The 17,490-nt window shown below is 42.8% G+C and overlaps 1 protein-coding gene across 2 annotated transcripts; it reads left to right on the top strand.

The window, feature by feature from the left end:
- Nucleotides 1–5,298: 5,298 nt before the first annotated feature.
- LOC123759602 (uncharacterized) lies at nt 5,299–11,801 on the top strand. Of its 2 annotated transcripts, XM_069316618.1 has the most exons (5): nt 5,299–5,452; nt 7,543–7,656; nt 9,026–9,228; nt 11,112–11,309; nt 11,549–11,801. In XM_069316618.1, exons 1-4 carry the CDS (start codon nt 5,435–5,437, stop codon nt 11,296–11,298), a joined length of 522 nt encoding a protein of 173 aa, XP_069172719.1. In that variant the 5' UTR covers nt 5,299–5,434; the 3' UTR covers nt 11,299–11,309; nt 11,549–11,801. The 2 variants fall into 2 exon arrangements, with proteins under 2 accessions (XP_069172719.1, XP_045600675.1); XM_045744719.2 differs by lacking the exon at nt 11,549–11,801 and having other exon boundaries at nt 11,112–11,344.
- The last annotated feature ends 5,689 nt before the right edge of the window (nt 11,802–17,490 follow it).

Here is a 17,490-nt window from a genome sequence, read left to right as displayed (position 1 = left end):
GGTCCCGGGTTCAATCCCGGGCGCCAGCAAGAAACGATGAGCAGAGTTTCTTTCACATTATGCCCCTCTTAGCCTAGCAGTAAATAGGTACCTGGGAGTTAGTCAGCTGTCACAGGCTGCTTCCTGGGGGTGGGAGGGACACTAAAGCCCTGAAATCAAATGAACAAATCTACAAGGGCCGTGACGAGGATTCGAACCTGCGTCCGAGAGCATCCCAGACACCATCGTAATGTATTGTAATGCAGTAAGGGCGAAAGCTCCTCGACTCTGCTCCATTCAGAGTGCCACGCTCTATGCACTCGTCCCACAATCCGAGCTGCTCTCTATCCCCGGCCTCACTCGGCTCTGTCCTGCTCCAGGCTTCATCTGAACTTCTACAACACTTCACTACACTGCCAACAAACCGACTGCTGTAACAGAGACTAAATATATATATAAAAAAAAACACATAACTCTGCATCTAATCAACCAAATACACGTAAACATATATTACACATGAATGAGCCGAAGGGTCGTAAGAAAGTACTCATACCCTGAATGGGTAGTTAACATGTGGAATGCTCTAAAAGAGGAAATTGTGAAAGACACCTCCATTCACAACTTCAGAGCCCGATTCGACAAATAATTTTAATGTCAGATTAGTTAGGCCGTAATGCAACAGGTACGAGGCTAGTAGGCAGGGCATAAATAGCTAGACCTCACTCTCACATAGACACTAATAGGTAAGTACTCCCCGAGGGAACATTAGGAGCCCACCAACTCCCTGGACTTCTCGGCCAAGTCGGCGCCGGACACCCCTCCCGAAGTAGCAGCCAGAAAACGTTAAAATAGCTATCAACTTTCCTGTGACCCCAGATGATAAGTGCACCACACTTCCACTCGTCAAGGTTGAGCCAGTGTCCCAGATCTCGAGGATGTAAATACAAATCTACACAGCTTGACTGACAGTTGAGAGGCGGGACCAAACAGTCAGAGCTCAATCTCAGCAAGTACGGGATTCTCGTGTTATGATGTTGATTTAGGGGCGACGACGATCGTGGGATCGGATGCGCCTCGGCGTACCCGTGATGGGTCAATCGCGAAGCCAGGAAAGGTGAAATGCCAAGCTTAATCGCAAAGAGAGTGACGCCAATCACTTGAAACTAATACGCCATGTGGCGAAAAAACGCAAACGGGCAGATGATTGGGGAGCCCCAGGAGTCCCTTAGGGTGACAAGCACCGGCCCCGCTCCACACACAGAACACCGAGTAGCAAAACCAAAACTCTGCCCCCAACTAAAACGCAAAGGTCATCAGGTTCCCTCTGGCAGAGCAGATGCCAACCACCCACCACAGCTGAGGGCACACCTACCAACTCCTGACACCTCTCGGCCAAGCCGGCGCCGGACACCGTCACCCCGCCGGGAGAACCAGCCAGAAAACGTTTGAAATCTATCAACTATACTGTGACCCCATGGCGATATGCGCGCCAGGTGTCGTACAAACCGGACCGTCTTCAAAGTTGAACCAGAAGTCTGTTATTGTATTGTTAGGGACAACTACAGCGACGTGCCCGTCAGCCGGGAAAAAGCACTGAAGCCGGAAGGCGAAACAGTACACTACCCGACGGTGGGGGTGGGGGGGGGATGCTGCAACCATTCTAATCATTATTATTCTTTGCAATACGTATAGTTTGCATGAAGTTTCATGTTGATTGAGGGGCGACGACGACCGAGGGATGATTTGCCTTTTCTTCTTCGCAATAGTGCAGTTTGCATGAAGGTGTATCCTCCCGATGACAGCAAGAGTGATAATGTAGAAAGATGCTTATGCTACAATGTACCGAGGCACATCAGTGGTCACGATGTAACAGGCGGGAAGATAACGACGCCGTCCATGTGGGTGAGCCGCATGAAAAAAAGCGAGGGATGTAGGCAAGAGCCGGAGGGGCGGGAGGCGAAGGATATGGAGGAAGCACTTGCGTAGCAGACATGAGAAAGCAATTGAGGTGCGAGCAGAGGAAGGTACACTGGTGAATGTGTAGGTGAGAGGAAGTCAGGACGGGACAGGGGCAAGGTACGTAGACGGAATCCGGAGCCTTACGGCTAGAGAGACGGGGAAGGCGCGAAAATGAATTCTGAAGGGCGTTGTCCAGCATCATTTCAAGCGCACTGGAGATAGCAGAGGCAGCTGTGGTAGGTTGGATGTCAACCATAGGAGAAGCGAAGGAGGGATGTATCGGGACAGCCTCAGGAACGGGGAGGACGGATTGTGGAAAGAATTTGGTGAGGAGTTGAACCAGCGCCTTCTCGAGGGCATCCACAATGCAAGTGACAATAATGTCAACAAGATCGGGACTCAGTTGTACGGTGGGTAAGAGAAGAGGTCTCAGGGGGGTGAGGAACGTCAGTGACAGCACCCCTCAGGCGGCCCCGCTGCTCGTCCCCTGACAGGTCAGGCAGAGTGGGAAGCAGTGGGTGATTAGGAACCTGGTCAAGACGAAGCAAAGCACGACTAGAAGGCAGGGTGACGGCGGGAAGAGCCTTAGTGGGCGCCACTACGTAGGAAGGACAGTACCTGAATGTGATGGCATGATCACCACCACAGTTGGGGCAGCTGAACATATCGGACACACAAGCACGAGTGAAATGAGAATCAGAGCATTTGCCACGTTTAACGTCGTTGGTGCAGCCTTGTGAGGTATGGTGAAAACCTTTACAACGAAAGCACTGAGTGGGACGGGGGACGTACACCTCCAATTTATGGAGGAAGTCATTAATCCAAACCCGATCAGGGGGGGAAAGAAGTGAAAAGTTATGAGGGCAGTGCCGGTATCACACAGTTCACCATTAGTCCTACGCATAAACTTCCTGACACCGAAGATAGGAAGGTCAGCATCCTGCACTGCGCCTTGATGTTGTTCACACAAATATCAACAACATGCCGGACCACATATCCTACCAAACGGTCACCCAGATATTTTTATTGATTTATATATACAAGTTTTTTTTTTACATTCATGTACAGCCACTAGTATGCATAGCGTTTCGGGCAAGCCCTTAATCCTGTGTTCCCCGGAATACGACCCCCGCGAAGAATCTTACCAACCATGTACCCATTTTTTGCCCTGCTATTTCCAAAAACACTCCAATCAACGGGCGTATCAGCATCAAAGGCAATGATGAACGTTTGTAGGCCAGAACTTGTCTTACCTTGAGTAGAGGGCGTGGACACGGAGGCTGACGGCATTTCGCCTCCAATCTATTAGCCTTACTGTGGTGTTTACTGTCCAGGAAAACACCCTCTGGATCCCCCTCCAAGACCGGGAGAACGACGTGACCGGAAAGCGTGCTAAGTAACAACGGGTCCTGAAAACCCTCAAAGGGATCGAGAATATCTATGGGAGAGACGCTGCGTGCACCACCATCCGTCGCCATGGTCGGACGGCAAGACGATGTTCCATCATCTGTGCGGGCTGGTCGCTTGTCTTCCGTCGGCTCCTCTGCAATTTTCTCTGATCGCCGTGTTATAAAAGGAAACTGGTCATTATATAACTTTTATTTATTTATTTATTTATATATATATATACACGCAGGTTCATTGGGGTGTGAGAGTTACATTCTTGCAAAGCCACTAACACGCAAAGTTTTTCTGGTAGTCCTTAATCTAACAAATCTTTATTTTTTTATTATGCACCCTATAATGTTCCTGGTTTGAGAGTTGACTTACTTCTGGGATGATTTTTGTTGCTCTGTATTGAACTTTCTCTAAAGTAGCTATGCATTTCTAAAGTTAAGGGTTTCATGCTTGGATAGTTAGTTTAATTTACTTATTATGCGCCCCATACCCACCCTGTAGGCGCTAGTGGAAAAAGTTACAGGGCACATAATGGGTTTAGGGACTGAACTCCAAAATTAAATTAGATAAGCAAATTACAGTCTTGATAAGCTAGTTACACGGTTTAATGCATATATTAGCATTATATCAACAATGGGTTCGAGGACGACCACAATCGACAGTCTCAGAGCTTAATAACTTACATATACGGTGATTTAGTTTCATATCTGATTTGCCTATTATTCATAGGCACGTACACCCACTATTAGTTTAGTTTAGTTCATATGTGGGCCAGCCAGAGGCTTAGGGCCCGCGCAGGAATATCCCTGCAAAAAAAAAAAAAATATATGCACCTTATACCCATCTTGTGGAGGGGTAGTGGAAAGGGTTACAGAGGCGCATAATGGGCTCAGGGACTGAATCCCACAATTCATTTAGCTAAACTAAATCTAAACTAAACATCTCACATGTGTTAGCTTACTTGTCGTTTAGTAATATGTTTACCCGTTATACCTATAACAAATTTTAGCTGAATTAGTCTACGTTTTGGCCGAAACGCTTTGCGTATTAATGGCTTTATTTAATATGCAACCCCTGTATTTTCAAATATACATCTGTATTATGTTCTTGTGTATGAATATGCTAAGAATAAAATATTATTATTATTATTATTATTATTATTTGTACACATTATTATGCTACTCTTAATATATTCATTAAACTGTTTTCGTTTATTAATAGGGAATACTCATTATATGACAATGAATACTTGCATCAGTTAAGAATGAATAAATAAATTGATTAATTGACTATATAATCGATTGATTGGTTAGCAAAACCGAATATAGTTATGGCTTAGTTCAATCGATGAATAGCTAGTTACTATTATTACAAATGCTATCATAATTTCTGACTATACTTGTGGTCGATCTCGAACCCATTGTTGATGTGACGACTTATACTGAATTTTGTAACTAGCTCATCAAGATTGTAACTTGCTTAGCTAAATGAATTGTGGGGTTCAGTCCCTGATCCCATTATGTGCCTCTGTAACCCTTTTCACTACCGCCCACAAGATGGGTATGGGGTGCATAATAAATGAACTAAACTAAAAAAAACTTCTGACGCGTTGCATCTTGGGATGAGGCGAGAACTGAAAATATTAAATTTTTGAGCAGCTAGGCTAATTAGGGCCTACTGTAAAGAAGTAAAATGCAAGTAGATATTAATTTTTCCATATTTTGAAGGTATTGTAATATATTGGTAGTCAAGTCTGGAGCCGCCGCTCATTTATTATACCTAGTGTAACAAGTTCAAGTATGTTTATTGAGATAAGAAAGATATACATCTCAAAGGGATATAGTAACTTAGGCTATTTCTACCCCCCTGTAGTGTAACAACTGATGATAAAGTTGTATGGTGGCGAAATACGCCAAGGCTTATGTAAATGAAACCTTATTGGTAATTGCAGAATTATAACAAAATGAGTTGAGACTGGCTGGTGGTGATAGAGGGACACTGCTATTGGTCGAGAGTCTTTTCTGACGAGTGATCAGACTGCGTCAGGGTCGCCGGCTCTAGTTCTCCTGAAGGTGGCGGAGGTGACGGTCAGCCCGGCATGACTCCTCTTTCAACTGTGAGTTTTTGTAATCTACACTTCTTCTAGTATTTTGAGGACCCATCGTTAGTGTGCTCATTTATCCGGTTCATACCTTGATATTCAGAAAAATTCATTAAGGCTTTTTTTTTTTTTACTACTAAGAACTTGCTCGGCTAGAATTGTTCCGTGGCTGTTAAATTCTCGGCTAGAATTGTTGGTCGGGAATTAATATATAGATAACAATGTTATGCAAAATGCCGCAAAGTTAGCGTATTAGTTTTGTGATATTTGTTCATACCATCTTGCTTGTCCACGGGTGGCAGCAGAGTTAAAAATTGGCGAGGTGTTGCCCCAATTCTTAAGTACCGTTTCGGTACACTGAATTGTGGTCCGGACACATTGTGGTGAATTTTGCCAGAGTCCTTTAAATGGGCCATTAGGAAGCAAGTTTAATAAACAAATAGGATGGGTTGTGAATGAGTTAGGTGAATAGGCAAACTCTATATTGCATTTTGTACCCGGGGTACACATTACACATGTGAATGGTACACATTACATGTGTAATGTACATGCACACATTACATGTGTACCCCGAGCATGTGTTGCCGAGTTAGGTCTCGAAACATTTGGCGACTTCGATTTTTATATATAGAAAGTATGTGCTAAATATTCCTTTGATTAAGCGGTACATTCTTGCTACGTCAGACAGGCAGTTTAGGCAAGTCCTAAAGCTAAGCTGGAATAGGAATATTCCATATTGGATGAAATAGAACCCCCATGAACATCACGCCAGAAATAAATACCTGCACTTAACATTTCCAGATTCTAAATTGATGCAAACACTATGCAAATGAAGGGACCAAATGTGTGTGGAACTATATCTTAATGAATTGAAAAATTCCACTACATGGTAGTGGTATTTATTTGCATCAATTTATTCAGACGCTGGAAATGTCAAATTATTTTTAAATTGCATTGATGTAGGAAGTTTCAAAATAAGACTAGAATTTAATAGGCTTTTGTACGTGTAAGTGGCGGTGAAGTGAATGTATTTTGAGGAATTTGAAGTGGCAGTGTGTTGTCATGGACAGAATTTATAGTTCTGATATCAGATATTTGTTGGGTGATGGGCTAGAGGTATTTTGCAGTGGTTGAACCTCGTGCTTTAATACCGTTAGACAGGGATTGTTTTAAGTGAAAGGGGGTGGGCATGTCTGATTTGAGCAAGCCAAAACAGGGTTAACTGTTGGTAATGTGTTGAATAAGAGTGCTGACGTTTACTCGTAGACAAGAATACTTGCTCCAGGAAAAAAATCATCATTTTTGCCGTTTTCTTATGTATCTTAGTGTCTAGATTTACAAATGTGTATATTTTTAAATTGATTGTTGGTTGACATCCATGAATACTTTTAACTAGTTATTTACAAAGTCCTTTGAGCTGAAGCACTGGGGCGCTCGACAAATAATCTTGTGTTGCGAAGTGTTGAAGCTCGTAAATTGTTTAACTGTAAACAGTCACCATGTTTAAGGCAAGTTCTACAGGGCAACAGAACTCTACAATCGTTTACATGATGTATCTTCTGTCTTTTGCGGATTTTAAATTTATTGAATACTGCAAACATAGAAACGTCATACAGTAAATATAAATAAACCCGCCGGAGTTCGACATCGGTTAAATGTTTCATGAATCAGTCTGTCCGCATGTTACACATAGCGTCGTCTAGTTTTAATAAATTTAATTATGATAAACAATGGAACTGCTAGTTCCTGTTTGCCGTTCTATACTACGAACTAGTTCTCGTTTACATTTTTATTTACTGCAAGCTTGGCAAAGGCACCAACTTTGTTCTTACAGGCTAGCTTGTAAAGGGAACCGTAAGTTTGACAAACATGTTGAAGTTAGATTGCAGGCGTACCTGAATTTGCCTGTCCAAGTTTCCGAAGCATGGCCTAATACGGTCAGGTTTCTCATGATCGTAATGTTAACCTACAGTATTTTTGTTAATCTTCTAACGCCTGCAACCCTACCTCCTAGGAGGGGGGTAGAAGTAGCCTAAGCTACTCTATCCCTGTGACATGTATTTTTTCTTCTCGATAAACATACTTGAACCTACCTCCTCACTCAGGTGTTGTGGCTCCTGCTATGGGCGGCGTGCGTCATGGCCAGACAACATGGCTTGCTCGACCAAGGGGTCGACCAAGAGGAGGAAGACTTGGAAAAAATTTCACCTCAAGCAAAGGCGAGTTGCAAGATTTTAAGCTTTCTACACAGTTCAACTGCTTTGAGCATAAGTATATTGATAAATCTGATTGAATTTTGTTAATTTTAATGTAAATAGGGGTTCATCACATGAAAAACCAGTTACCCTTTATTGAAATGGTATTGAAGGCACAAAGGCAGTATTGCAAGACTTGGCCCTTGCTTAAACTTCTATAAAGGTCCTCTATTATAGTTTCTGGTATGTTTACCAATTTAAATAGAAACGGGTTAATTGGGTGTACTACTGGGTTTAAGGGTTCAGTTAGTATGTACAGTTGGGTTAGTTCTCGACGCACAATAGAGAATTCCAGGTTAGAATCCCGAGCGGGACAAATGGTGGGCACACTTCCTTTCACCTAATGCCCCTGTTCACCTAGCACTAGGTAGTTACTTAGTTGTGGGGTTACATCCTGGGCGGGTCAGTAATTCGACCTTGGGAGGAGGGGGAAGGGACCTAGATACAAATCCACAAGGGCCGTGACGAGGATTCGAACCTGCGTCAGAGCATCCCAGACGCTGCCTTAATCGACTGAGCTACGACATGGAAAGAGTTGAAACCGAAGTTCTACTGAACTTACTGGATCCTGCAGCCTCTCGGAGGCATAAACCAGGGTTTTACACAAATCCCCCCATGCACTCGAGCTATGTCAATAGGCCGTTCTCCCTCTTCGCCCTTACTTCATTACACAGAAATCACAATTGCGTGATGCATCAAATCATTTGCATCAAATGATTGTGCTGCCAATCTGCTGTATGGTGTTTATTAATCTTGTTTATCTGTATCTGTTGCTACCCAGTCTCCCAATCTTTATGCACCCAATCTGAGCATCTTTACCATTGTGATCATTGCTGTCTTATATGTGCTGTCAATCTGCTGTATGGTGTCTATTATCTTGTTTAAATTACCAATCAAGCTGTCAATGTAATCAATCAGAGCTTTGTTATATTAAAGCACATTGTTATATTAATGTGCTTTAATATACTTACTAAGCTCTCGTCTCATTTTTCTCTTGCAATGTATTTATCATTTATCAATTCTGATAGAAATTACCTACTTAAAATTATCTGTTAGATTAAGGACCTGCCCGAAACGCTGCGCGTACTAGTGGCTTTACAAGATTGTAAATACTGTACTATTCAATGTATTCTCGCAAACCCAATGTACCTTGTATATATATAAATAAATAAATAAATCATTTGATGCATTACGCATCAAATCATTTGTTCATTTGATGCATCACGCAATTGTGATTTGTGTAACCTAGATATAGGCCTACGTGTATATATATACTATGGCTTCTTGTCCCCCGAAACAATGAATTAATAAATTTTATCTCCATGCCTTACAGATGGCGGTACACGCAGAAACTTATGAAGTGCTGTTGTCAGCGCAACGAGAAAATGCCGCCAAGTGGCTCAAGCGCTACGAAGTGGAAGGGGAACTGGATGACGATATGATAGACGAGTATTTCAAGGTCTTCCTAAAGACGGAAATTTCAGACATAATAGATATCATGCCAAGACCTCTGGCAAGATTTGGTTTTATACTAAAGTACGTACTATAGTTAGTTTTTAGTAATGTAATTTTTTTACTAGTCTAATGCAAGGTGAAGAGCGTATGGGTAGTGTTGAATTTTGCTTCTGACTGCAACTGCATGCAACATCCCTTTTGCAATGGCTGGCAGCTTTAACATATGCCAATTGTAGTGTAGCGAATAAAGAACAAGTATAAAGGTTCACGGTACACGTGTCGAGTAAGACGTCTTGTGTGTGGGGGTGGTCCATATGTCTCGCATTAACATTGCTGGTGTCAACTTCAATGCAACACGAGCACACACTTCTCAATAGGTTCCTATAAATATTAGATTAAAGGCTTTTTAAGGTAGTGGAACTTTTAAAGTGTTAGTGCTGAAGGCAGCTGTGAGTGGCAGTATTTAAAGGGTTTTACACAATTGCAAAATTTAACTTTCATTAACAACTTGCATGCTAATTTAAGCACCTGCTAGGGTGCTTTAATTATTTTAGATTAGTGTCGTTAAAGCTAGTATTACATCGGAGGGACATTGGGACGACTGACCAGTCACGTGGTTAATTCGTCATTCGTGGACAATCCTGTCCAATTACTGTTTTAGACAAGCAATCGCTAACACTTTTCTAAAACTGCTTACATTGCCTTCCCGATTTGGTGCCTTCTTTTGTTAATTACTTCTAATACTGCTGGTTGCAAGGGAAACGGTCGTTCCAAACTGGTTACTCGGGAAAACATTACGATGGCATGCTACATACAAATGACCTGTCATTAAAGCAAAGAAACGTGCATATATATCTTCCGTGTACGATGCACATTCACTGACAGGAGGAATAAACGCGATACCCCGACACAATCACTAGAGTTGGGTCTGTCTTTAACCTAACGCTAAACCTACTTTGGATGTGTAGCTAGATATGACTCCCTGATCGAAGGGAAGGATCGACGCACATGTAAATTTTTTTTAGTGATACTGGCCTGCTCGTACTGCCGAGACAACAGCAGAATGCCTGCATGTTATTGTTAGGTTATACCAAGAGACCGACGATTTTAAAGGCTGACCTTCAGTCTTCTGTCTCGTGGCTACACTAGAGCTGGCTCTCGACAATAGCCGCACGTGTTACACTTTTGCAGATCACTCGCGTAGCAACAAGCAGGCGCACATTTGAGAAACTGCGCTAAAATGGTGCGCGAACAGCGAAGTTTAGCCGGGCGGCCAGTGGGTCAGTCACAGCTGGCCTTGGTCAGATGCGGTTGAGGTTGACAAGTGGCAGCAATACAATGCGGTTAGAGCGAGAAAACGGTAGTGGCTAGTCTGTTCTAAGTTGTGTTAAAGGCACTTTACTTAGTTTCTGTGACGGCACTTAGGGTATACACAAGGTTCGCTGGGCACTTGTGTGTGTGGGGGACACTTGTGTATCTCGGTATCATTTTCACTTACTATTTTGCCGTAACATATTAGTCTTTTGCAAATTTGATATTTGTTAATAATACTAATTATAAACATCAAATGTGCAGACATTAAGATTTATGGTAAATTAAGAAGTGACAATGCGAGACAGATGTACATAAACTCGACAAATGATTGGAAGACTGGCAAATGCTTTTATCTTAAATTGAAGGACATTTCATGTGGGGCATAAATATGCACATCACAACTTCCAACCCAACATAATTACCTGGCAATATAGACCTTGGAATATGTATCAACCAGTCCGTTGCACAAGTGGGAGTGGCAGTAGTACAAGGCAACCAAACCTTGGGAATGGTTGAGTTAAATACCGGGTACGAAAATAACTCCATAACAGTCGTCTCTGATACCAGGAATGGGCCGAGGGCCACGGGGCTAATCACTGCAAAATAGGCATAATAGGGACGCATCACTGACTGTTGAACCTTATTTTCAGGCATCCGTGTGTTAAATGTGTGGTAGAGTACTTGAAGTGCAAGAGCTTTTGCCTTCAGTTGTTGGCAGAAAGCCTCGGCCACACTACAGATATGTTTGCTTGCCTGTCGGTCTGCTGGCAGAGGGTCGTCTCCTGCTGCGTCGCTTCCAGAAGGACCAAAGTGAAAGTAGCAATTAAGGAAGCTTAGGATATATCTACGTAAGCAGCTCAATTAAAATATTTTAGTTTGTCAATTGCATGTTATTGTCCCCCAAAATACGTATATATCACACTACGTAAAATCTTAATTGTTTAAAATCTAATGTTCATTTTCTAGCTTAAAGGTTTTAAATATTAGTGCCACCAACTGGGCATTAAAGTGGATGCATTTCATGGTTAATTTATCTGGACTATCCACCAGTCAAAAAACTTGTACAAATGGCCCCCCCCTCCTTCAGCGGACGGTTCCTTGACGTGCTTAAGGTCCCTGCTGCCTGATGTAGCAGTGCACAAGTAAAAAATAAGTCGCCATATGTTGTCCATGCATGCGCTAATGTTCCTTCATCTGAGAGTCGAGACTACCCAGCGGATGCGGCCGCCGTATTGAATACGGCCCGCCTGAACTAATGTTACTGTGATTTGCTTCGCCTGGTTTGACACCGGGTCAAGTGGGCTTAGAATTTTAGCTATTAAAAGTTTAAACACTTAAAACTTGTGTGAGTTTCATTAGAAACTTGCCTCCCCAGAAGCACACTCCTTCCAAGCTTAACGCTTGGAAGGAGTGTGCTTCTTACCGTATTGTTACCAATCTCCTCACTCTGCATACTGGTCATGTATACCACTTTACCTAGATCTTAAGTCGGCCTTCGACATTCCTAACCATGTTCTTGAGGTACCACTGTACCGCCATATTGTAGCTAGATTGGGTCGTCAATGTAGAGGCTTACACACAGAAATCACAATAGCGTGATAAAAAAAAAACACATTCACAAGGGCCGTGATAAAGGTTTGAACCTATGTCCGGGATATTCAAAGCTGCGCCTTAGTTAACCATGTCTTGGCACAGTTGACCAAGACGCAGCTGGGAACATCCCGTGCGTAGGATCGAACCCTCATCACGGCCCCTGTGGATTTGTTCATGGATATATCACGCTACTGTGATTTGTGTGTAGTGAGGTTGACATCTAGATGTTACCACTGCTAGGCTTAGGCTACAATTACTTTTAAGAGTTTGAATATGCTGATGTAGATTTGACAAAGCTGTCAGCACAACTATTCATACTTTGCATCATTATATAATGGGATGTGGAAAGAATGGCGGAATTCGGATAACCACTAAGTGTCAAAGAAATGTGTAAGTACTGCATTCATAATATACTGCCAAGGACCGTTGCGAAGTATTCAAAATTTGCTTACTGTAGGCGCAGCCTGCACAAGACTACAGCGGCCACCCAGTTGGGTGGGTGTGCAGCAAGGTTAGTGACTGAATCACCATAGATGTAAACTGCCTTGTATAGATTGTTGTGGGCCTTTTATTGAATCATTTGATACACGTATACAGTCTGTGTGTGTGTGTGTGTGTGTGTGTAATAAAAATTGTTACTAGCTTCGAAAAATTCACTTCCTTAAGAGGCATATAATGGGTTCAGGAACCGAACCCCCCCCCCCCCCCCTAGTTTTTATCTAACATTTTCCACCACTGCCCACGGGATGGGTATGGGGTGCAAAATAAATGGGAAAGTCCTTTGTTATGGTGTCTTAACAAGTTCAACGCCTTGTTCAGTGTGCAGAGTTGAAAAAGGTTGCAAATCTCTGCCGGAGAGACAGGACGCAAGTTTCAACATATGTAGCGAGTAATCCTAATACTCGCTCCATTATCTTCATTATCGTTACTAATTAGCACTAACTACACAAGCTATAATCCTATCCCAAATTAAAGGTAACGGTTCTCGCATCCTTTATCCTAGTAGAGAAAGGTGAGGGGTAGTCAACAAATATAAGGAAGCGATATGAGAATAGACAACAGTACATTTTCCAGTCAAGAATGTAGCACTCGGCATAGGCAGTTCTAATCGTCTCAAAGACGCTACAGCTTCGACACAGAACAGGCAGCAGACTAGGACAGCATCCAGCTACAACGCTCTCCCACATAGAGCTCCGCGACTCCGGCCACACTCAGCTCTCTGCTCTGTTCCAAACTCCGTCTCAACGTCTACGACACAGCTGTATCAAGGACTACTAAATAATATGAAACTCGCTAAACACTGTGTATCTAATCTACCCAACAACGTAACATAATCGTACGTTACACATGCAAGCTTATTTAGCGCCCTCTGATTATTTTGCGTATTTGATGGTGCTACATAGCCTTCCCGGTTTGATGCCTTCTTTTGATAATTACTTACTACTTACACATACAAGCTTTGAGTGGAAGAAGACTGAAAAACATCAGAACAGTGCCGTAACCCAGTACGGGCATCAAACTGACAGAAGGGTCGAAGGAGAGGCCACAGAATGTAAGGCAGTTTAGACAGAATAAGAGAAGTGTCAGGCTCCCAAGAAGTATGGGGAAAGACCAAGGCATTGGAGCATTCCACTCTGAGGTAAGCAACACGAGCTCCTGGGTGTCAAAGATAAACCCTAATAGTTTGGCAGCATCGCTATACATAAGAGGACTACCATAATGACAAGGGGACGAGGAATAGCTTCCGCAAAAGTCTGTCATAGCACAAGTCTCTGCCGTAGAGAACTTGAAGCTATGGTTGGTGGCCCAGGGTGACAAATTATCGATCACAAGCAGAAGCCGACATAGAGAGAAGAGACGTCACCACGAAAGCAGAGAATTTGATAAACATAAAGGACTGAGAAAATGCTAGGGACGGAGGGGGGAGGACCATTAAGGGTAACCGGACACAATTTTATACTACTTTGGAGAACACTTTTGAACTGCTGAAAAAGGTGGAGAATGCAGCACCACCTCTTGCCTGAAACAAACAACGAGAGGGGAAGCTTCGAAGTGGGAGATTCCCATAAAAGACCAAAAAAATGCAATTGGGCTAAAATACTATCTCCAGGTGGTGTCGCAAGTCTATCCAGGTTCAAACAGAACTGCAATGACGGAGAAATTCGTAGCAAAGGCAGTACGAATGTAGACATCAAAGCCCTCCAAAATATCCATCGTGCCGAGACACTGGGAGCAACAAAATTGGGAAAGAACGAGTTGGCAATGATCTAGGAACCACACGGAACTCTCATTAATCAGACATACACCACTTGTAAGGATAATGGGACGAAAATCCTTAAGGAAAGTCCCTAGAGTGCCAGGTTGTCTGATGGGAAGAACTGCCTTGAGTCAGTCACTTGAGACTAAAGTAAGTAATCAAAAGAAGGCACCAAGCCAGGGAGACGGTGTAATAACATAAGTGTCGCTGGATATTCACGAGAACAAAAACACAAGGCGAGCGATATCAAAGGCATCAGATTAAAAGATCATGTTCACAAATGACCTCCAGGATTTGTCCCTAGAGGTCAGGGACATTAGGAAAGCAGGACATACGATCGCCCTGAAAATTGGGACATTCCACGAGGGGCATGGCAAAGTGGGACAATGCAGTTTGGACAGTAAGGAGCAGGGCGGCGTTCCATTAAACGTCCACGAGTTAAGCATGTATGGCCAATACATGTGAGCTCATCACACTGCCGTCTGTTACGGTGGGAGGAGGAAGAAGGCAAAGGAAATAAGTTACGTTTAAGAGTGCGCAGTTTGTTACCTGTAACACCAGACCAACGACCCTGCCAGCGGTCTGAGGAATGAATGAATTGGTTAAAATATGATAAAGGAATGCCTTTTCTGGAAATAGGACAAGTGTGGACAGCATCCTTAACAGCAGTGTCCACACGTTCATTTAAGGTAATACCATTATGGCTGCGAACCCAGTAAAACTGAACCGTCTCAAATCTGCTAGTGATAAGAAATAGCAAATGTTGAATTTCGACCACCAAAGGATACATAGGGTTAAATGACTCCAAGGCCATGAAGGACTTGCGGAAGTCGACCACAACGACAAAGGAACACTGACGTCGGAAAAGCAGTTGAAGTGCATACAATATTGCATGAAGTTCAGCCGTGAAGATGCTAGTCTCCGGAGGCAGGCAAGACACTCGAAACGTCGTTCTCATCTTCTGGTGTGTGGTCTGGTCATCAAAGCATCAGTTCCGTGAGACAAATACAAAGTGAAAACTGAGAGATCAAAATTTGCAGCTCATTAAAAGTTACATAAAAAACATGGGTTAGGTTAGGTTAGGTTAGGTTCTGCCCGAAACGCTTTGCGTAATAGTGGCTTTAGGCATTGTATGTACTAGCTCTATCTATAAAGCCAACAAACTTTGTAAAATCTCTTTATGTATGTACCTTTGCCTAAATAAAAATTATTATTATTATTATAATTATTATTATTATTATTATTTTGGATATTCTATTGAAGTACAGCTATAACAAGAAATTAAAGATAAAAGGGCATAGAACTAGGACAGATCGGACTCAGGATCAGAGAAATCAGGGCAAAGTCAGCAGAAATGGTTGGGCTGAGCATAGGTGAATCGACAGGGACTAGCGAGGATTATATGTGGGATCCCAGATCTAGGCTCTGGTGAATGTTGAAATTCAACAGTCAGATGGCGGTCAAGGGAGTTGGGACAGGTCAAGGCCGAGTTGGGACAGAAACTAGACATGCTTGCTTGGTGTTTGCCTTTACTCAGAGGCACAAGCATTAGTGCACAAGCTTTTTCAGTGTCAGAGTAGTTAGTAAATGGAATGCGGTGGAGGAGGCTGACTCCATATACAGTTTCAAATGTAGATATGACAGAGCCCAGTAGGCTCAGGAATCTGTACATCAGTTGATTGACGGTTGAGAGGTGGGACCAAAGAGCCAGAGCTCAACCCCCGCAAACACAACTAGGTGAGTACAAGGGCGACGGGAACTCTGAAAGCAGTTAGATGGCTCCTCTATCAAGACAGGTGGAGGTGCTGGAACAAAAACAGAAGGGCGAGGTGAGGGGAATTAATGCCTTTTTAAATGCTGAGAAGGGAGGGACTAGGGACGATCCCTCCTCACAGAAATCCAACATATAAGAAAAGAAGCCCATAATCTACAGCTGTCAATCGCCCTAAATTGGATACCAAGTTACATTGACGTAGATGGTAATGAAAAGGCAGACTCGCTAGCAAAAGCTGCCACTGCACTACCTGTTGTACAGGTTAAAATACCTCCAAGTTTTTCACAGATTAAGTTGCAAATCTAGAAGAAAATACTCCCAACTATCAAAAGTCGCCACAGAGCCAAAGTAGCGGAAGGAAGATCCACTGCGATCTTATGGTACGAACAAGCCACTGGGTACTACTCTTTCAAGCCTGACATAAAAATATCCAGACACATTGCAGTAGCCATTCCAGGGAAACCGGTGGCCGAGTGGACAGCACGCTGGACACATGATCCTGTGGTCCCGGGTTCGATCCTGGGCACCGGCGAGAAATGATGGGCAGAGCTTCTTTCACCCTATGTCCGTTACCTAGCAGTAAATAGGTACCTGGGAGTTAGTCAGCTGTCATGGGCTGCTTCCTGGTGTGTGTGTAGTGTGGGGAAAAAAAAATAGTAGTAGTAGTAGAAACAGTTGAGAGGCGGGCCGAAAGAGCAGAGCTCAACCCCCACAAGCACAACAACTAGGTGAATACACAAACTCGGACTTGGTTACAAGTGCTGCTGGGATATAATAAACCCAATAGTTAGTGTCATATTTGACACTAACTATTAATACACTAAATACACTAGAGAAGCAGAGACGCCACTATTGCACTACTTACTGGAATGTGAAGCGACTGAAGCCCTACGCATCAAACTAAACATTAATCCAATGACAGCAGCTGCATTAGATGCAGATTCCACAGTCACTACATTAGATTAGAAAAGCTGTTAAAGAATGGGACTCACTAGTGAACATTCTGCACCTACATCCACCACAAAGATAATGTTATTAAAACACGACTAAAACAGAAGAAAAAATGAAACAGGCAAAAAGGAGGAAACCCCACCTCCATTTAAAATTTTTACCCAAGTATCAGAGTAACAAGGTTATCACGAATAACTGCGCTTATTGTGCTTCAGTATTATAATTACTTTAATTCCGTTTTATATTTTTCCTTTTGTATTTCAGATACAGCATGTAGTGAACTGAGTTTATTAAACTTGTATGTAGCAGTCAAGTCTTTAATTGCATCACATTATATATATCTTAAAGCTATTCCTTCAATTATTACTCTCACCATGAAACCCCTATCTTGCTGCGATTCACATTGTCAGGATGATTTTTACATCCTACACACCTTTCGAAGCATATCTATGCA

This window comes from Procambarus clarkii, chromosome 8 (genome assembly GCF_040958095.1).
Source record: "Procambarus clarkii isolate CNS0578487 chromosome 8, FALCON_Pclarkii_2.0, whole genome shotgun sequence".
NCBI lineage: Eukaryota > Metazoa > Arthropoda > Malacostraca > Decapoda > Cambaridae > Procambarus > Procambarus clarkii.
This window is presented reverse-complemented; position numbering and strand designations above follow the sequence as displayed.

Excerpts from the sequence above, each read along its gene's own strand:
- LOC123759602 (XM_069316618.1), top strand. Across the intron at positions 7,657-9,025 it reads AAATTTCACCTCAAGCAAAG|ATGGCGGTACACGCAGAAAC; the intron begins GCGAGTTGCAAG and ends CATGCCTTACAG. Across the intron at positions 9,229-11,111 it reads AGATTTGGTTTTATACTAAA|GCATCCGTGTGTTAAATGTG; the intron begins GTACGTACTATA and ends CCTTATTTTCAG.